The sequence below is a fragment of the Artemia franciscana genome, chromosome 14, assembly GCF_032884065.1.
Source record: "Artemia franciscana chromosome 14, ASM3288406v1, whole genome shotgun sequence".
Classification (NCBI taxonomy): Eukaryota; Metazoa; Arthropoda; class Branchiopoda; order Anostraca; family Artemiidae; genus Artemia; species Artemia franciscana.
The window spans coordinates 21027032-21049687 of NC_088876.1; the positions used below are offsets into that span (position 1 = coordinate 21027032).

General features: G+C 35.1%; 1 protein-coding gene across 1 annotated transcript in view; it reads left to right on the forward strand.

Annotated features, from left to right (window-relative positions):
- The first annotated feature begins 1590 nt into the window (after window positions 1-1590).
- LOC136035442 (uncharacterized) overlaps window positions 1591-22656 on the forward strand; it is a 49983-nt gene continuing 28917 nt past the window's right edge. The window contains exons 1-3 of the mRNA XM_065717250.1: window positions 1591-1764; window positions 13532-13662; window positions 17057-17271. Of these exons, the coding sequence (XP_065573322.1) occupies window positions 1741-1764; window positions 13532-13662; window positions 17057-17271 (370 nt within the window). The 5' untranslated portion in view covers window positions 1591-1740. The remainder of the gene's footprint in view (window positions 1765-13531; window positions 13663-17056; window positions 17272-22656) is intronic.

Consider the following 22656-nt stretch of genomic DNA (forward strand, 5'->3'; position numbering starts at 1 on the left):
ATATGGCATACAATTTCTTACAAATATTCCGGTTACTTTGTTCAATACCCTTGAGACACTCCAAAATTCAGACATCAGAATTGCTTTGGGGCTCCACAAACATACTGCAGTGGTTAAGCTCAAAGAGCTTTCTGGACTACCTGCTCTGAAAGACAGGGTTACTATGCAGAGAAACTGCTACTTCACAAAAATGCAAACATATGGCAAAATCCATGCAGTTTTTCCTTCCACTTTTGGAAATCCTGCCAAGCCCCAACACCTACTATCTTCTTTTAGCCACTATCTAAAAGATTACCCAAATTGGAAAAAATGAACAGGCGGATAGTTACCCTTTTCCAAAATCTCCACCATGGGAAATGGTGGCTCCTGAATGTCATCTTCAGTTAGTTTCTAAAAACAAGTCACATTATTCAGATCAGTATGTCTGTCAACTCTTTGCTAATAAGATATCCTCACACATTCCTGAACATATTCTAGCTTTCACGGATGGTTCAGTAAAAGGATCAAGAGCAGGAGCAGGGGTGTGTGTTCCTCGTGTTTCCTTGAATATATCAGCAACTCTTCCATCCCACACTTCAATTCTGTCAGCAGAGTTATTTGCCATACATAAAGCACTTGAAACTATGGCCAGACTAAACCTTTCGTCAAAGAATGTGTTAATCCTTACAGATTCAAATTCTGCAATTCAATTAATAAGAAAAATAAATTATGAGGCTGCTGATTCAGATTTAAAATTAATAAGAGATGATCTACAAAGATTAAAAAATGTGGTATTTTTGTTTGCTTCCAGCATATTCCTAGTCATAAAGGACTGATTCATAGCGTGACTGCTGATAGGCTAGCAAATGAAGCAGCAAATATTGACCCCCATCCAGAATCAAAATTTGGGAACCTACGAGATATATGAAACGCCGTGGACAAATAAAGTGTCTACCATTTCGAAATTCCCCATTTCGTTCTAGAGAAGACACAGTGTAGTACTATAAACTGAAATCTGAACAGAATTTCTGAATTCTGTCCGATTTCAATGGAATTTGTATCATTCTCCACTATGCAGGTGGTGTTTAACAACAGAGGAAACTCCCCAGCACATATTTTTTGATTGCCATATACTTGCACCTGAAACGAATAAGATTAAGATAATTTGTAAAAAACAAGAGATTGAAAAAATGTTTGACTCCATCATTAGTTTTCAACTACCTCCTAATACTGAAAGGCCGATCTATAGGGTGATGATTCAAATTATGAAAAAGACAATGCAAAACGAGCTAATTTATTAATGAAGATCTACTGTGCAGAAGAGAGCGACAGTGAGTAGGAAGAACCGTATTGGTACCGGCCGGCCTCCTGGCCTTAAACTGCTGGGGACAGGTAGCTCAAGTGCTCGCACATCCCACAAACCAAACAGAAGAGAAGAGAGGATGAAAAAGAAGGATTGATAGTGCCACCTTGAAGTCAAAGGGGTGAAAGGACTGTATGCAGTCTGTATAGCATCATACAAATTCTGGAATTGGAATTATTCCAAGATAGACTCAGGCCTAACTATCATTGCTATGGCTATAAAATCGACTGTAACATTTCGCTATATTTATCATCTACGGAAGAAAGGATAAAGCATATAGGCTAATAGAAAAGAAGTTAATAAAAAATGGAGTGAATTAAAGCATAGAACGCATCACACCCTGAAATGAAACGTGATTCAGTACTTTAGATACATGCATTAATGTAAAGAAACTATCAATGAATCGTGGCGAGATCAGCAATGTATGTATTACTTGGGTAGCCTATGGCAGTACAGCTTTTGTGTTTCATCTACGAATTTTAAGAATTAGAGGTCTTAGTACTAATTATAGTACTGTTGATAAAATTTTAGTTAATTGACTTCTTGCTATCTCGGGAAGGGTTCAGGTTAGGAGAATGAAACTTTCAGGGATGGGTCTACAGGCTAAAGTATGTCCCAGGAAGGTGTTTTAAAGTACCCACCTCTGCTTCTTCTCTCTCTAGAGGGCCCTGAAATTTGTCTACAAGACAGGTCTATACCTATTGAAATTTGACAAAACGACATTATACCTTAATTTTCAGTTACTAGTTGCTTTTTCTCTGTCTTTAGTTCTGAAAATGTATTTCCTGTTATTTGAGTAGAATTTTGAGCCATATCAATATTTTTTTTCAAAATTTAGGAAATGTATTTGTATATCTTTAAAACCTTATAAAATGGAATCAAGCAGAAGATCTATATATGTAAAGTTTCACTTCTATAACACATATTTTTAAATGTCATCAAAGGTCAGGGCCCTCTAGAGAAAGAAGGGGTGGAGGTAGTTACTTCAAAATACCTTCCCAGGACATACTTTAGTGTGTAGATTCATCCCTGAAAGTTTCAATTTCCTAACCTAACCCCTTCCTGAGATAGCAAGAAGTCACTTAACTAGAATTCTACTTTATTTTTTTTTAGTTTTCTGGGTCAGATAAACTATGTGGTCAACAGAGCTTATTGTAATTAGCCTGATTGTAATAGCCTATTTAATATTATAAGTATAATTATTTTGCCCTATTGAATGTAGGGTAAAATTGTTTAAACATTTAAAAAGACACTTACTACAGAAAAAAAACTTGCTAACCCATGGGACCTTTAAAACCAATCAAGATTATATTTGAGCAACATTTGGCTATCATAGTCATTGATCCTTTATGTATAATAAGCCACAACTATTATGATTTACATTATTATGTTTCCTCTAAGCATGGAGAATGATCAAAAGTGACTTTTCTTCTGTATAACTTTTTGAACATCAAATATGATAGATAAGTATGAATAAAGTTATACAGATGACTTTTTGGTTTTCTCCTTTAATTCATTGATCCAACTAAAATGTCATTCAAAAGAAACTATATTACCTTACTGAAACATAAAGAAAAAATAAAGGTAAATGTTTACTTTTGTTCCAAGTGTTCTAAACTAGAGATTATGCTGCAAAGCAGCTTAGTTTCCAGTTTAGAGCACTTAGAAGTGCTTCCATTTCTGGCTGACCCTCCTCCTACATGGGGCCAACTAAAAATGCATAAAGTGGACTTGCTTACAGGTAACATTACCTATAGAGTAAAGCATATTAGCCTTGTCCCTGAGCCCTGCAGGAGGCAGGGCAAGGTCTGTATTCTATATTTATTTAATAAACCTCATTTGACTAGACCTAGCCCTGCTGCCTGCAGGGCTCATGGACTAATATGCTTTGCTCTATAGGTAATATTACCTGTAAGCAAGCCCACTTGATGCATTTTTAGTTTGCCATGTGGAGGAGGAGGGTCAACCAGAAATGGTTACACTTATCTAATAATGACAAGGAAATAATATATGATTGTCAGAATCTTGCTATATGCAGTAATACACACTTTAGAGTACTTGGAACAAAAGTAAACATTTACCAAAATAAAAAATTTTATAGATAGCTTGTTATAGTCTGTGCCTACATAATTTCATGCATAAAGCTACCTAAATAAAGTTGTGCAGATCACTTTTTTGGTAATAAAAAACTTTTTCCTTATGTTTAACCAGTAAATTATTGTCAATTACTACTATTTGCAATACAGTATAAAGTCAAAACCAAAGACAATACCATGCTTTTGCTAATTATTTAGAATGGCAATAAGTCATACAGATGACTTCTTAATATATCATTCCATTAAAAAGCAAAATGAATAAAATCTTACAGATGACTTTTTTGGTAGCCTAATAGAAATTTTTTATACCTGAGTAATAGAATATTGTCATTACTACTGTTCAGAATGCAGTATAAAGTCAAACAGAAAACAATATCATGCTTTAGTTTTCTCCTTAGACATATATGATGCACTAAAATGTTATACAGAAGATGGTAATGTTTAGTTTCATTCCAAGTGCTCTAAAGGGCATATTACTGCAAATAGCAAGATTCTGATGATTGCATATTGTCTCTTTGTCATTTATAGAGAAGTCCATCTGTTTTTTAGCTTTCTAAAATCCCCCTCCAACAAGACTAAAAATTCATAAAATGGGCTTGCTTACAGATAACATTAGCTATAGAGCAAAGCATATTAGTCCAAGAGCCATGGGGCAAGGTCTATATTCTGTATTTATTCAACAAAGAGTAGTAAAACTTAAAAAAAAACTCAAACAAGGTTTAATAACAGATTTTGATGATTCTGACTTTGATGATCAACAAGTTTTTGAGGTCTTGAAGCATCTTGACACAAATAAATCACCAGACAATCACGAATTTTCAAACCATATGAACTGAGAGCTTGCAACAGTACTCACTGAACCACTGACATATTTGTATAATCTGTGTCTGGCATCTGGTACTTGCCCTTTGGCATGGAAAAAAGCAATAATTAAACCCCTGTATAAAAGTGGCACAAAAACGCAATTTAAAAACTATAGACCAATATCAAACACTTCATTTTTTTTTTCCAGAGTTATGGAAAAACAAATTGTCAAGAGAATACAAAATTATTTCAAATCAATATCTTCTTTGGCATCCATCTCAACACGGTTTTCATAAAAAACGTTCATGTAATACACTGGTTTTAGAAGTAATTACTAACTTCCATAGGATGGCAGATGAAGGTTTCAGGTTTGATTGCATTTATATAGATTTTTCTAAGGCATTTGATAAAATTTCTATTCTGCTTATACTTCAAAAGTGTGAGGTATATCACCTTGGTGCCAGAACATTGAATTGGGTTGGTGATTATCTAACAGGCAGGATGCAGAAAGTGATTGTAGGTGATGCTTTGTCCTCTGCTGAGATAGTTTTAAGTGGCGTTCCACAAGGTAGTTGCCTTGGTCCAGTACTTTTCTGCCTTTTCATGACTTGCCTCTTGTTGCCCACCATTCCACAATTAAAATGTTTGCAGATGATGTAAAGCTCTACCACTCCTTGACAAATTCAGATGAAGCTTCATTGCTTCAAAAAGACTTGGATGCAGTGCACAATTGGTGTAATGCTAACTCCATGTTTGTCAACGAAAATAAGTGTAGGGTCATCCATTACTTCAGCAAAGTAGAACAAAGTTACCAATACCATCTTGCTGGACATTCAATCTTACCTGTTGAAAATGTATGTGACCTTAGTGTTCATTTTGATTCTAGTATTAGGTTTGACAAGCATGTCTCTGAAGTAACTTGTAAGGCAAACTATCAGCTATTATGTCTTAGACGGAATTTCTGTAAGTTTAATCTCCATTCATTCATTGCCATTTATAAATCAACAGTTTGACCAATACTTGAATACAATTCGTCAGTATGGTATGCATTGAATAAAAATGACAGAGCAAGGTTTGAAAAAATACAGCAAAGAGCAACTAAGCTTGTACCGTATTTGAAACATTTGCCATATGAAAATAGACTGCACAGGCTAGGATTGTCAAGTCTTCAATTCTGAAGGGATAGGGCAGACATTGTTAACACATTCTGTATGATCAAAGGCATTGATAATATAACTACATCAGAGTTCTTCACATTTAATGACACTAACAGGACCCATTATCACCTACATAAATTGTACCCCTCACTTTCAAAAAGGAAAATAGGCCAACATTCATTTTACAGCAGGGTGTGGAAGCCATGAAATGACCTTCCACCTAAAATATTTTTAACAGATGACATAAACAAATTCAAAACAAAACTAGCAGAAACAAATTTTCAAAGTAAATCATTTTTAAATAATTTATAGTATTATCTGTCAATGTTTGTTGTAGTTGTTATTTTCATTGATTTGTATGTGTGCATTGTTGTCAGTTTTGTCATAACTTCTATTTATTATGTTTATTGCAACAAGCTTGAAAGCTTACCATATTTGGTATTAATAAATAAATAAAAATAAATGAATATAGGATACAGACCTTGCCCTGCTGCCTACAGGGCTCATGGACTAATACATTTTGCTCTATAGATAATGTTACCTGTAAGCAAGCCCACTTTATGCATTTTTAGTTTGCCCTATGGATGAGGAGGGTCAACCAGGAATGGGTGTGCTTCTAGAATTAACATTTCTAAGTCCTCTAAACTTGAAACTATACTTCTTTGCAGCATAGTTTCCAGTTTAAAGCACTAAAAATTTGGTTTTACCCAGAAGACCTTATATTACCCCACTTATATATAGAAAAACAAAGTCATACAGATGGCTCTTCATTACATCATTCTATTGTAAGACAGTATGAATAAAGTCTTACATGTGACTTTTGGGGGGTTTTCCTTATATAAATATGGTGCACTAAAATGTCATTCAAAATATATTATATTGTCTCACTAAGGAGTGAGACAGTCTAATGTCTTTTGTATGATATTTTAGTGCATTATATATACATAAAGAGAAAACCCAAAAAGTCATATGTAAGACTTTATTCATGCTGCATTACAATAGAATGATGTAATAAAAAGTCATCTGTATGACTTTTTTTTTAATGTCAGAGTAGGGTAGTGTAATGTCATGTATGACATTTTTGTGCATCATTTAGGTTTGAGAAAGACAAAAAATAGAGAAGTCATCTATGAGACTTAATTAACACTGCTGTCCAATAGAATGATGAGCCTATATTAAAAGTCATGTGTTTGACTTTTTGTTGTTTTTTAATGTAAGAGTAGGGTAGTATAATGTCTTCTACATGATATTCTTGTGCATTCAAGGAGAAAACCAGGAAAGTCATCTGTAAGACTTTATTCATGGGCCTACTGCCCTATAATAGAATCATAGCCTATATTAAAGTCATCTGTATTACTTTACATAGGACAATATTCTAATGCATCATCCCTTGCTCTTTGTATTGAAGTTATATTTCTATTGCAATTTTTTATCACCATTTTCACATTACAAATGCTTCACATATCTGACAACTTTTTTTTAAACTATATAACCTAAACTGTATTTAGTTTAGAATCAAATAAAGTGCCAAATGCCTGTTAGCATATTTAAGAGAAAAAAAACATTCTACAAAGCCTACTTTAAAACAGAATACAATACAAGTTGACATTTATTTATAATGTTTTCATAAAATTGATTGCTTGCTTGATTTGACTGCTAGATTCACCCACCATGAAGCTTCAGTGTTTTTGTAAACTATTGTGCTTATGGAGTCCATTTGTACAAGCTCCTTTACAGTGATTCACATCAGGGGGTCATTGTTGGCCTCAGCTGGACTTTCAAAAATATTTAAACAATGATCATCTTTTCTCTATAAATAGAAATACATAATTACCCACATACAAGGTATAAAATGTCATTTATAAGACTTTATTCATGTATCCTTTATAATTGTATGAAGAATAAAAAGTCATCTGCATGACTTTATTTATGTCTGCTCTATAATGACTTGAAGACACAATCTGAATAGACAATGGCAATACTAAGAAAAGCATGTGGTAAATTTCTTGTTTACTAGTGACTCTTGTGTTCTAAATGACTAAGCCTGGCATCAGTACACTGAATAGACTAATGAACATTTTTTGAAACCCTTGATCATCTATTAGACCAACCTCTGCAGCCCAAATTTATTTCAGGCAGGTTTGCCAGATTAAGGCTATTAGATAGTGACTTACTTGTTCTGACAATGAGTTCAGAAAGGTTTCAGCAGTCCCCAAAAAAGGGGTAGTTTTGTGCAAATCTTGTGACAAAAAGTTAATGGATGATTTGGCAGCACTTTTGTTTGATGACTATGAAAAATAGCTGTATATTGATTGTGTAGAAATGAGCAAGCCAGAATATCAAATTTTCACAAAGATGAGTTGGTAATTGGATTCAGTTTGGAGGTGTTCATTTTGCAAACAGAAAAGGCTAAACAAAAAAGTTGCTGCTAAAAGGGAGATGAGAGAAATTGTGCACACTGAGATGAGCAGCTTTTTCACTCAAGTCAGAGAAGAATTCAAGTTCAAATTAAAGAAGGAAGTGGATCCTATCATTCAAATAATTTTGAACCTTGAAGTTGAAATTCAAAACAAATACTCTATGGATGATGTCAAGCAAGTAGTGATAGAGACAGCTAAACAAGAAATACAAAAAAAATATACAACAAAGCTTAAGGCATTTGCTGCACCATCTAGTAAAAGCTGTCAATACTTGTCAGATATTGTTCAAAATTACAAAAATCTGATAGTTTTGGGTATTGCAGAAAACATGCATTTGCAGACAAGAAGAGAACAAAACGTCATTGATTTTGTTGTTTTAAACAACAAAATATTTCAAGATTGCTTCCTTAAGTGCAGTTTTTCTATGAGGCCTAGAAAACCACAAGAGAATAAAGTTAGACCAATTAAGATCATGTTTAGATCCCCATGTGATGCAGCTTGTCATTATCATTTTTAGATCCCCATGGGATGCAGCTTGTCATTTTCTCCTATCAACATTGAAATTACTTCAAACCTGACGTCCTCAGCTCAGAATATCTCATGATCAAATCAGTGTAGAACTTGCTGAGAAAAAGACTTACAGTACATTTAAAATGCAACTTGAAGAAAAAATGTCAGCCAGAAAAAAGGGTTAGCAAATACATTGTGGTAGTAATGGAACAGACTTTGCGAAGCTGGCTAATTTTCATGCCCCATAGGAAGGACAAGTTCAAAATTGATGAGTCAAGTGTTTTGTATACTGATGCTTACAGTTTATGCAATAAGTTTGATGAATTTAGTGCAAAAATCTCTAATAGAAATCAGCAAATTATAGTAGTCATGGAAGCTTTACCAAAGAACTACAGTGATCCATCTGTTTACTGTTTGCACTTAAATGAATATTCCCTTGAAGTTAATGTGACAGCATAGAGAGGAGAGGGATTTTTGTGTGAATGTTGTTCACTATCATACTGCAGGATTTTCAATCTCCTGATTTAATTGAGTCTATTTGTCTTGACATACATGTTACTGGTCCTAGACAAAATAATTAATTTGGTTGCACTTTATAGAAGTCATTTTTTAACTGATTGAGTTTGAGTTTTTTGAGTGTTTTCATGAGTTGTCTAAAAATAATTGTCCAGTCCTAGTAGTTGGTGATTTCAATCTGCCAAAGATAGATTAGCAAAAACTGTGCACAGAAGCTTCTGAGAATAGCAGGGATCAAAATTTTCTATCTGCTCTTGTTGAAAATCTTTTTTTTTCAGCATGGGTTTGAGCCAACAAGGTTAAGATCTGGTCAGACTTCTTCATCACCAGACTTAGTTTTAACCAAGTTGAGTTTTAACCATGTTTAACCAGTTTGATTATGTATCAAATATTGATTCTTGTCTGCCATCATGGAAAAGCAATCACATTGTCTTAGAAATTAGTTTAAGATTATCTATTCTGGAAGTTAAATTAACAAAGATATAGTATGATTATGCAAAAGCTGATTATGATGGACTTATTAGTCCATCAGATCAGAACTTATACAGAAATTTATTATTGACTTAATTTTATGTGACCAGTTTAGGAAACATCATCTATTGATAGATATGATTTTCAATATTTTGCTCAAAGGAATATCATGAGGAAATGAAAAATTTGTCCCCAAAATAAATTTCTGCCCAAGGTTTAAAAACAGAGTGAGGCTTCCTAAACTGGTACTCTAATCAATAAAAGAAAAGAAATGCAGCCTGGAGGAGGTTCATTGCTGATAGGAGTGATGTGAATATGGAAACTTGTAAAAGAGCTAGATACCATGCAACCAAACTATTGCATGAAAATAGGTGGGAGCTATTTTGATTAGGATTTCTGAAATAAATATTGATGATTGTTAGATTAAAAGATGCTGTAAATAAAAAAATTTAAGAGGTTGTGGTTTATGGAAGGAGAAATAATGCATTGACCAAAGTTTTACTTGGTGCGGTTAAGGTAGGAAGTAAGATTAGGAGTAGCTTTTGTGTGGAATCAGAAATTGAGCAGGGTTGTGTCCTATCCCTGTTCACATGGATTATATTTTGATTAAGTCTTTCCTAAGGAACGCTGTATTGACTATTTGAGAATATGATGTCAAATGGGAAAGTAAAGATTTCCTAGACTTAGATTATGCAGATGATTCTATTGTCCTAGATAAAAATATTTTGAATTTGAATGCATTTTTAGAGGTTTTGAGAGTTCATGGTACAAGAATAGGTCTGAAAGCACTTTTAAGAGGACCAATTTGCTTTGACCAAGAGTAAATTAGAGTGAAGAAGTGATGTTAGGTAACAAGAAAATCACTCACTTACATGGCTAGTAATGATGGTGGATAGTGATTATTAAAAAATTTAAAATAGCTACATACATACAGAAGCCACATGCATAACAGTAGTCAAATATGGCTCTGAAGTATGAGCGCTTCAGATGCCTTGGGAAGGTTTGTTTATGTGTAACAAAAAATGCTCTGAGGACAGCTTTTGGTACCTGTTTGTACTGGCTGTACAAACTACAAAAAAATGCAGTTTTATCCCATTTTCGAGGGTTATAATAAAAGAACTGTTTAAATGTACTGGCCATATTTTACGGACGAAGGATGACATATTGCCAAAGATTGTGCGTTTTGGCTATGATCTGAGACTTAAGGAAAAGCAGATTATCCCCAAATGGGTGGAAATATGTCATAGCAAATGATTTAAAAGACACATGAACTACATGGGATGGATAAACACAGAAGCGTTTGAATATACTGAAGTGAAATAGAATGTGCTGTGCTATATTTGCCTTAGGTGAATTGGTGCTGCAGTGAGTTGTCAGTAATAGTAGTATTACATCTTAGAAAGTTGACCCACTGCAAGAAAATTAAATTCTGAAGTAAGAAAGATACAATTTGGAAGGAAAGATACAATGGAAATGTATTTATGAGATATGTCATTGTAGTAATCTTGAGGAATTGACAACTTGTTTGTTGGGATGCACATCAGAACAGAAAAATGACAATAACTCTGCTCCAGAATTTCCATAGAAAGTAGGCCTGTTGTACCTTTTTGAACCAGAATCATGTAGGAATATTTAAATTATATAAATGAAGAGCCAAAGTGGACCATTATACATATAAATTCTATATACATATATTCTGTGAGTTTGGTTAGACTGGCCTAATGTGCAGTACTAATAGTCAGTTTGTATATTGATTTCTTTAGTCTATAAAAAATGTTCACTGTCTTTTGTTATTAACAATTTAAAAAAAAACACTTTTCTACAAAATACGTTTTTCAAAGAATAGGAAAGAACTCGATTAAACTTAAAATGAGCAAAAATAGAAGCAAATATGTACCAAAAATAAAGCTACCACAAATCAACATCAATAAATAAATAAATCCCGAAAACGACATAAATGACAATAAAAAACCAAGTCAAACCGAAACCAAGTAGAAATTAAAATGAGGATGGCTCAAAATTCATTATGCTAAGATCAGAACATGATTTGCTCTTCATTGAAAAAAATACAAATGAATGTGCATTTTCAGTTTAATGTACATTTGCCAAGGCTGTGTTCTTTCAAGGAGGGGTTTTAAACTCCTCCCCCTTTGAAATGTTTGTCTGACTTTAAAACTTAACAAAAATGGATAGAAACAAATTTTGTATGCGTTTTTTGAGGGTTTTTTGTATAATCCCCCTCCCCCGGAATTTCAAATCAAATGAGACCCATCTAAATTTTTTTTAAATTGCCCATTCCATAAAAACCTAATATGCCCCCAGGGCATAACTTAAAACCCTCGCCCCAAAGCTCTCGTCGTTTGTACAAACTCCAAAAGCCTTGTTATATGATCTTTGGACTATTTTAAACGGAATTGACATCCCACAATTTCAATCAGCATTGTTTGATGAAAAGAGTGGTAGTTGGGGGGGGGGCTAGTTGACCTCCATCATTTTCGACTCTTAAAAGACAACATTTTTATTTTAACTTTCATTTTCAATCAAATGAACCACCTCTGGAGTTTAAACAACCATCCCTTCCTTAAGAACCTTAAATGCCCCAGGGGCATAACTTACAACCATTGCTCCTAGGCTACGGTGGTTTGTATCAACCCCAAAAGCTTTGTTGTATGATCTTTAGACTATTTTGAATAAAAGGACTGTCTCAATCTCTATTGGATGCATCTCGGGAAAACAAAATGTGTTGGGGGTAGCTGTGCTCTGATCACTTTTGACTTAAAATGACACTAGAACTTCTGATTACCAATCCAATGAGTCCCCTCCAAAGTATATACGACTATATTTTCTATAAAAAACCTTATATTTTCCCCAGGCATAACTTAGAACCCTTGTCCTGAGAGCTGTGGGGGGGGGGGCAGTGTCTTCTTCACAGGTATACTTTCCGAACCCTTAACTACAATGAAAAATTTTCATCTCCAATTTCTGATTGGAGTTGTTTGGGGAAATGACGGGTGTGTGTGTGGGGGGGGGGGTCTGATTGCTCTCAAATCGCTTCTGCCTCTAAAAAAGGGCACTATAACTTCGAATTTCAAATCGAATGAACCCCATCTGAAGTTTATATGACTGTCCATTCCATAAAAATCTTACATGCCCCCAGGGCATAACTTACAACCTTTTCCCCAGGGCACTGGTGGGTTGCATCAACCCTAGAGGCATAGTTATATGTTCTTTGAACTATTTTGAACGAATTCAGTATCTCACCATTTTAATCAGATGTGTTTAGTGTAAAGAGGGGTTGTTGGGGGGGGCTAGTTACTCTCCATCGCTTTTGACTTTTAAAAGGGAACTAGAATGCATTTTTCGACCAAATGAGCCTTCTTTAAAGTTAAACAACTATCCCTTCCATGAGAACTTTAAATGCCCTGAGGACAGAACTTACAACCCTCTCCCCCAGGCTCTGGTAGTTTATATCAGCCCCAAAAGTCTTGTTATATGATCTTCGGCCCATTTTAAATATAATAAATGTCTCAAAATTTCCATTTGATGTATTTCGGGAAAACACGACGTGTGGAGGGGGAGGGGCTTATCTGCCTTCTGATCACTTTTGCTCTTAAAAAAAGGCACTAGAAATTCTGATTTCCTATCCAGTGAGTCCTCTTCAAATCATATATGACCATCCTTTCTATAAAAACCTTATATGCCCCCAGGGAATAACTTATAACATTTGCCCTGAGAGCTGTGGGGAACAAAGTCGCCATCTCCCAATTTTAATTAGATTTATTTGGCGAAAAGAGCGGTAGTTAATGGAGGGAGCTAGTTGCCCTTCACAACTTTTGACTCTTAAAAGGGAACTTGAACTTCCAATTTTTAACCAAATGAGCCTTCTCTAAGGTCTGTACGACCATCCCTTCCATAAAAACCTTGAATTCCCCTGAGGCACAACTTACAATCCTTGTCCCCAGACTCTGGGGGTTTGTTTCGACCCCAAAAACTCGTTTTATGATTTTTAGACTGTTTCGAATAAAATGGCTATCTCAAAATTTTTTTCAGATGCATTTCGGGGAAATACGAGGGGGATGGGGGGGGTGGTATTTGCCGTCCAATCACTCTGACTCTTAAAAAGGGCACTAAAACGTTTGATTACCCATCTAAAGTTAGTTTCTTTAACCAGAAATTTTCAGATATGCTTTTGAGATTAAGTTTAATATCTTCTAGGTCAATTCAAAGCTAAGTAAAGATGTTGATATCTACATTAAGCTCATCAGAATTTTTGGAAGATGGGCCAGGCTAGACTTCGAAACCAGCTTTGATGAAGAGAAAAAGGATTTAACAGTCAAACTTCTACGGTAATAAGAATTTTGGAAACTAAGTGAATCTTAACTATGGATATGTTACTGTAATGAAAGTTATTTTTACATATCAGCCCTTCAGGAGCCAAATTGACTTCAGAAGCCAGCCTACATCTTATATTTGTAAGGTTTTAGTGTCAAAGCCCTAGATTTATCAGTTGCTTTGTAAATTCTCTTGATATTTCCTAAAAGTAATAATTGTTAGTTAAAAAAAAAAGCATTTTTTATAAAACTAACAATGAATAATGTACTTAGAAGGCATTTTGACCGTCTTTATACTAAGAAGCTCTTCATCAGGTTCAAACACATAAGTGCACACCCAAAAAGAATGCAGAGAGATGTTTTTCTGCCAGATGATTGGTGGGTCTTAAAATGATTACCGGTAAGGAATTCTATTTGGAATTATCACTACTCTGTTTTTTCTGTCAACTTATGTCAACTCGACTTCCAAACAGTTCAAATTTAAAATAGGATTCAAAGACGCTCAGTGGTTAATTTAATTTAGAAACAGAGGAAATTTCAAGGCGCTGTTGCTGCCAGCATGGGTTCTGCTCATCCAGGGTGTTTATAGACTGGTACTGGTTTTATGTACTATGTTGTTAACTCTCTGCTGTTTATAATTACCGAAATTAAGATTTTCACTATTGGAAATGATCTTGAGATTCAATTTTGTTGTTTAAAAAAACAGTAAATCCAGTTCCAGTTCCAAAAATTGTAGGAAGGTATATGGACTAAGTAAATATTATGAAATGTAGAGTGGGGTTTAGAGGGGACGATATATTCTGTTTCTTTGTGGCAATTCATGGTAGTTCAAAGTATTACTCTTTACTACTATAATTAATAAATTAATTATAGTACCCCAAACAGTTTCCGTCTTGCTCGAGAAAGATGGTGGCACTTGCGAAAAGTATGTCTGATTGCAGATGAATGTTCTGCTATTGGGGCAAATATCTTGTGTTCACAAAACCGATCCAATCCTCTTAAACCTTTGTAACATACGGGAAGGAAGATTATTTGATCGGATTCAGAATCAAACCTCTTGCTGTTAAACAATGAGGATTAAACTAAAGCAACACCCCAGACTAAAAATTCTCCTTAATGGATGCTTTGTAATTTAATATGCTTTAATTTTCAGTCTGGTCTTAGTTAAATATCCTGATTCATGAGCTGCCTATTTGAATGAAGCAAAATAAATTCAGTTTTTCTCTCAAGGCCCGGAATCATCAGCCCGCACCTACAAGAGAAAAAAATTGAAGCCCTAATCCCATACACATGACGGAAAGGCATGATTGTAAGAGCTTTAAGTGTAGAAAGCCTACATTTGCCACAACAATCCCAAATACCCAAGTAGTGTCAGGAAGAAAAATGGTTAGGATGGATTGATATAATTTCTTTCAGAAACTGTAATATTTGGATTATAAATTGATTTAAAGTCTCCTAAAGTACCACAAGTCTAATGGTAAAAAGTAATTGCAGCAATTGGTATAATGGGGCCAGTATCAAGTTTTCATTGTCTGGATATATATAAAACGCCATCTGTATTCAGATACATATGTATATTTTCAGATAGGTGAATATTGATGGAAATCGTGTATCTTCTATTTTCAATGAATATATTCCTCATAATGCTGATCATTAAAGTCCATAAGTTGCTTTTTTCTGTTCCACATCACCAAATAATAAGAAAATAATTCCTCGACTACGCATTGTCGTTCTACCACGCCCAAGTCTTTTTTTTTATGTATTATTGGAGTCGAAATTTCAGTAAATTTATTTTTATTGAAATTTTATTATTGCAGGTTTTATTCACAATGAATACTCCATAGTTTTGGAATCATCAAAGATAAAAGACTTCAATTTCTAAGATAGATGAGACATTTCTAAGATGTCTAAGACAATTTCTTAGATGTCAAAGACAATAAGAGCTTTCTAAGACAATTTCTAAGATGATGAGTATAATATATAAAGAGCATTATTGTTGGGTTTTTGGGCGAATTCTTAATCATGAGACGTTGTATTAGTAACCTGTTTCAAGGTTAAATACTTAACTAAATTTTCAAAACCAGGCTATTGAAAATATGATTTTTTCAGACTTCAAAATTAACTATGTAACAAGTATTAGACTTTCTAAAAATGATGTATGGTCAACCTAAGTTTAGTTTTTATCCCCAGATATTACTGCTAATAGGCTAATATGGATATACGTATATGTTGAGATTAGTAAAGCTTCTTATTAAGACAATGACAATGCAAATTTAATCAGGATATTTTGGTATCATATCCATAAGTGTTGTTCAAGAGGAAAGACAAAAATATATAAAAGAAAGAAACTGTTTCGTAAAAATAAAAATCAACCGAAAAACAAATAAAAAAGCAAAAAATCTTATATAAAATATAATTTCAATCATTCACATTGTGGATAAGAGCAACTTGGAGAAACTTTTCCTTGTAGCCAAAACTGTGCAAGATGTAGAATAAAGAATGTCGAATAGAGTAAGTAGAAGAGAGTATCCAAGCGAACGTGTTTTGGGATGAGTCTCTTAAAATAAAATAACTCTTTAAGCCCAAATATAGACAGAATATGTGCTGTAGAAAATCTTATAGAATTTTGTTTTAAATTGTTATTTTGTTTCTTTTTTCGTTTTCTTGGGGTTGTGTTACCATAGCAGAGTAACATAAAGATTAACATTGGGGCTGTGGGGGTAATATCAACACTGCTCTTTTTGTGATTCGTCTGTGCTATAGCTTAAAAAGAAATTCAGGAAGCGAAATCAAGATGTCCAGATTATTGTTTTTTTTCTTGGCATTTGCCAATGCCGTAGGCTTTGGTGAGCTGTGCAATGTCGTTAATGTAACCGCAACTCAGGAAAGATGCACAAAAAAGTCTAATAAATATTACAAAAACTTGAGGGCTTGAGCAAGTTCATATTTGACATCAGTTAAAGGCTGCTGTGCATACAAGCCGAACAGGTTTTGGTCTTTCTAAATAGATTTTATCACAATAGGATAGGTTGCCAGCCCTTTCAGTATAGCAGTACATATTCTTGCAAAGTTCTGATTGGTTTCAGTTTTCAACGACTTTTCTGAATCCACATTATTGTATGTACGTATTTTCTTATAAAAATGGTCACAGAATAAAATAGTTGAAAGAAAATGATGCTATTACTGTGATAATCAACTGCTTCTTAAATAAGAAAAAAAATATATAAACCTGTTAAATGAAAAACTACATATTTTTAACCTATTTACTTTGACCCAGATTCATCAGGTTTCATGAAAAATATCAGGAAGGCTATATATTTCGATTGTTACAGTTTATCCTGTATGTGTTTTTGAAACTGATAATCAGTATTGCTTACCTATGTTCTCACATATAATATTATTTTTGTAGAGACACATTTCGTATCATTTTACACCCAGATTGGCTAAAGTACTACAAGGGTCTGAAGCAGCATGCACTCCAAATCTTAAAGAAAGCTAGGGAAAGTATTTGTAAGCATGGCTGTTCCAATTTGATTCCTATCAACTGTTATGCAATTCTTGCTGCACCGTGGACTTACAGGGAGCTAAAAGCTATTGTAAATGTTCCTGTTTCCCAGGAAGATGGTAATTCGTTTTTTTTTTTGTTTTTTTTTTGAAATCCCAGATTATTCACATTAAGAGGATTGAAGACATGAGAAGATCATATCTGATTATTTTTTTTTATTTTTTTTTGTTAGATAGCGCTTTTGCGCTAGCACAGATGCAGAGCCCATCACCAAGTTTAGCTCAATAGTGCCCAATATGTGTGTGCTGGTTCGTCAATGGCGTCACCAGTTAAAGCAGTGGCTATCCTGACAGTTTTTTGTGCCATCAATATGCAAATTAAGTACAGGAAAGATACTTTATTTGACCTGTCTTCACCCCTGTATACGGTGGCGCCATCTACTTTTTCGAATTTGGTGACTTTTAATCTTCTGACGAAGCCACCAGATGCTGCTACCGTCCCTTTTTTTTGATGTCAGCACTGTTCACAGTAGAGCTACTTCTACGCACAAACCGCCACGCAAATTGTTTGTACCTTTTTTTTTTGTGTTAGTTTGTTATTTAGCATAGCGAAGCAACGCAAATTAGCTGTTAGCTACGATGTTGTTTTAAATAAACCTCTCTCTCTCTCTCTCTCTCTCTCTCTCTCTCTCTCTCACTCTCTCTCTCTCTCTCTCTCTCTCACTCTCTCTCTCTCTCTCTCTCTCTCTCTCTCTCTCTCTCTCTCTCTCTCTCTCTCTCTCTCTCTCTCTCTCTCTCTCTCTCTCTCTCCTAAACCAGAATATTGCTTTGTAGTGGCTCTGATGACCGCACTTTTTAATATTGAACAAGTCTCAATAATTTAGTGCAATAAACTTTGAACAAAATCAATTTAAACTAGTATGTAGTGCTATAATATTTTTGTTTGGTTTTTCTCTGACTAAGTCAATTTTTTTTAAAGAGGAGGCTAAGCCGTTAAAACTTACGTTTGCGACTGAAAGAGCTAGTTCCTTCCAATTGTGCTCAGACATCCAACCGCGGCAGTAAGACCCTTGAGTTGTTTGTTTTTAGTCTTTCATATACGTTTTAAGTGAATGCCACGCCTGAAAATTCTTTCTGTTTTCTTTTTTCTTTTATTTTTAGAAGGCGCAAAGTGTATGCGTTTAATGGATTTCCTCAAACGTCATTTAACAAACATAGCTAAGAGATTAAATATAAAATGCCAAAACATGTAGTAAAAAAGGTTCAGAACAAACTTTAGAAAATCAAGTACTAAGATTATTTTTTTATTATGACAGTTCCTTTATATACGCCCAATCTCCCTCAAAAGCTCTTGGTTGGTGTGACATGCCAGTTGAAACGGTTTGGACGGCTACAAGTAATAACGCATCACCTATTCACTCTACTTGGCATATTTAAATTTGCCAACAAGGATAAACCCTACTCCTATTTAAGTACTGCAAGTCTATTTCTAACCTTAAACAGGTTGTGACCTGTAAACAGGACATAGAAGCAGTTTCGGGTGGACCAGAAAGGTATTATTCAAATCATTTATCCCTGTAATTTGTATCAATGGCCTCCAGAGCCTGGGGCGCTCCTAAGATCAAGTCTGAACTGGTACGTGATTGAAAAAAAACTGACTACTGAACTATTTTGGTGTAAATGTGAACGAATTCTAAGTGAAATTACGGTGGATTTCTACCTGAAGCAGTAGGATTGTTTTCTAAGTTCTGCTCGCAGTTTAACGTGTATTTCTAACTTGTCAGACACTGAGAGTAATGGAAAGTCTCGCTGGCCCCGTACGAAGTTTCTCAAATGGATCGTGAATGAAACACTGGATCAAAAATGCTGAACTTGTCAAAGCTAGAACTGCTGCCAAGTTTGGCTCGCAGTTTGGGACGAGTTCGACTGACCAAATTCTTGCGTCCTCAGTGATTTGATGAAACATCGTAGCAAGTTTGAACTTGAATCGGTAATAACAATCATTTCTATAGGACAGAGTGTTGTTTCTGTCCATTTATATATGCACAGGGCAGAATGCTATGGATATAAATGAGGAAACATTGGTGGATTACTTTGCTGATTTAAAATCCCCTCCTCCTTCTCTCCCCATTTCAAAGTTCAACTCGGCTTGGGTTGTACCTATGCTTTGCATGTAGCTGCAGAAGCTGTGTTGGATGAGGAAGTTCAGTTATATTTGAATTGCTAAGCCTTTTATTCGGTTATCCATTCCCAAATTATGGTGAGTTGAGATATTTGGGCGTTGGCCGTGCAGTTGTTAGATCCTTAAGTGATATGTATACTAGGGTAAAGACTTGCTTTAAAATCTTCGCTAAAGTTAGGCGTAGTGTATTATGATGAAGACACTTATTGAACAAAAATTCATATCATCGCCAGATTTGTTCAGCAACAGCATATTGACTGCCCAGTCACAAGTGGCTCCTAGCTCTATCCTTCAAGGTATGGGCATATCTCTGTTGGGGTTTGTAGACGACCATCATAATTTTTCAAGAATTTTAACTTCTTTGGAACCTTACTTAAAACTTTTAGAATCAGAATATGACGAAAGTAGGCTGAGTTTTAATTTCACAGAATATGAATTGCTATTATTAAATTGAAATACTTCCTCTCAACCTGAAATCCAACTACAATCACAAATGGTCATGCCCTCTAAGCCGATTGTATACCGAGGTGTACTGATCAGTGAAAGTTTACAACATGCACGAGTGCTGATTGTGAAGCATATTGCGAAGGAAAGTCGTCTGCTTACGCCGCTTCAGTTTCTCCCAAGCGGAATTTCAACAAGTCATTGTTTGATAAAGTTATCCTTTGTTTAACCATATCCTTTACGTTTTGCCGTTCTTAAACCGACCCAGTAATCAGAATCTATAAAAACAATATTTTTCAGATAATTCAAGTTATTACTTGAGGTGCAAGTGAGAACAGGTAATTTGCATCTAATGAAATGATATTCAGTACGTGACCCAATTGTCGTGGAAGATGCGTGTTTAGGAAACTGATACACAAGAGTAGAGGTCGTCAACCATCCACAGACAGGCTTAATAACTTAGTTGTTTGTATTTCTTTTCTTCTTTGTCGTGTTGTTTTTTCTTTCTATTTTCTTATTCGCCTTTTGGTGAAGTGTGACGAGTTTTCCAATGTGTTCATTCATTCATTCATATATTCATGTACAACGTAAGCAACAGAGCGGAAGAGTAGTCAATCAAAACAGTTATTTTGTCGATATTGTTTCTTTTATGGTCAGTGGGTGGATTAAGTATTTAATTTTGGGAATTGTTCGGTAAATATTTAGTGTTAAAAATTCTTCTTCCTTTAATTCACTAACATCGATGGCTTTAGCCTCTTGATCGTCATTAATAGACCTATTACCCTTAATTGAGTGGAATGTGTCGTAAGTTTTTGAACGTTAAGGCACCAGAGATAGTTCGGATTTTGGGTGGGAGACTTTTGTCTGCATGGATTGATGTTCCTACCTAAGTCGGATCATTTTTCTTTTATATCAAACAGTTCGTAATAACGAACTGTAGTAAGGAGCGACCCGGTTCAATAGTAACCGAAACTCTAAAAATGGAATTTTGATACCATTAGTTAAATCAAAATAATCGCATTTTTATGCTGATTCTAAATACATAAGTTTCTTCAAGTTTAATTTTACGAGCCTCAGAAAATTTGTCTTATTTTAGAAAACAGGGGGAACGCCCCTTAAAAGTCATAGAATCTTAAGCAAAATCATACCATCAGATTCAGCATATCAGGAAATCCTACAGTAGAAGTTTCAAGCTCCTATCTACAAAAATGTTGAATTGTGTATTTTTTCCCAGAAGGACGGATCACGGATGCCTGTTTATTCGTCTTTATGACACTTGGTATCTACCAAATGACATGTAGCGATCGCAAATTCTGTCGGTCTGTCTGTCCTGGTTTTGCTACTGTAGGCACTTCCTAGGTAAGCTAGGACGATGAATTTTGTCAGGCGTATCATGAAACAGGCCAGATTAAATTAGAAATTGTCTTTTCTCCGATTCGACCATCTGGGGGGGGGGGGAGTGGGCGGATTGTTAAATCGGAAAAATTAGAAAAAATGAGGTATTTTTAATTTACGAACGGGTGATCCGATCTTAATGAAATTTGATGTTTGGAAGGATATCGTGTAACAGAGCTCTTATTTTAAATCCCGACCGGATCTGGTGACATTGAGGGGAGTTGGGGGGGGGGCTAAAATCTTGGAAACCCTTAGAGTGGAGGGATTGGGATGAAACTTGCTGGGAAAAATGATCACAAGTCCCAGGTACGTTATTGACATAACCGGAACGGATCCGCTCTCTTTGGGGGAGTTGGGAAGGGTTAATTCTGAAAAATTAAAAAAATGAGGTATTTTTAACTTGCGAAGGAGTGACCGGATCTTAATGAAATTTGATGTTTGTAAGGATGTCGTGTTTCTGAGCTCTTATTTTAAATCCCGACCGGATCCCGTGACGTTGGGGGCGGGGGGCAAAAATCTTGGAAAACGCTTAGAGTGGAAGAATCGAGATGAAACTTGGCGGTAAAAATAAAAACAAGTCCTAGATACTTGATTGGAATAACTGGAACATATCCGCTTGGGGGAGTTGGGGGGGGGAGGTTAATTCTAGAAAATTAGAAAAATGAGGTATTTTTAACTTACGAAGGAGTGATCGGATCTTAATGAAACTTCATATATAGAAGGACCTCATAATTTAGACCACTTTTTTAAAATCCCGACCGGATCCAGTGTCAATGGGGGGGGGGACGGAAAACTTGGAAAACGCTTAAAGCGGTGAGAGCAGGATGCAACTTGGTGGGAAGAATAAGCACAAGTCCAAGACATGTGACGGAAATAACCGGACCGAATCTGCTCTCTTTGGTGGAGTTGGGGGGGGAGTACTTCGGAAAGGTTAGAAAAGTAAGGTATTTGTAACTTACGAACGGTTGATCAGATCTTATGAAATTTGATCTTAAGAAGGATCTTTTGCTTTAGAACTCTCATTTTAAATCCTGACCAGATCTGGTGACATTAGGGGGAGCTGGAGGGGGAAAACGGAAATCTTGGAAAACACTTAGAGTGGAGAGATTGGGATGAATGTTGATGGGAAGAATAAGCACAAGTTAGAGATACGTGATTGACATAATTGGAACGGATCCGTTCTCTTTAGCGAAGCTGGGGGTTATTAATTTGGAAACATTAGAAAAATTGAGGTATTTTAACTTAAGAATGGGTGACCGGATCTTGATGAAATTTAGCTTATAAACTTAAATTTTTGGGGCGCTTATTTCTGAAAAGCGTTTTTCGTTTTAATTTTCAAAAGTATAGAATAATTTGTTGACATAAATATACAAAAAGGTTTGATGAATAAAATCAAATGAAGCTTATTTTGCGAAAGAGATTAAAAAAAACTATTTTTCTTTTCACCTAACGAAACTCGGTCCTCTGTTATTTAATAGTAATAT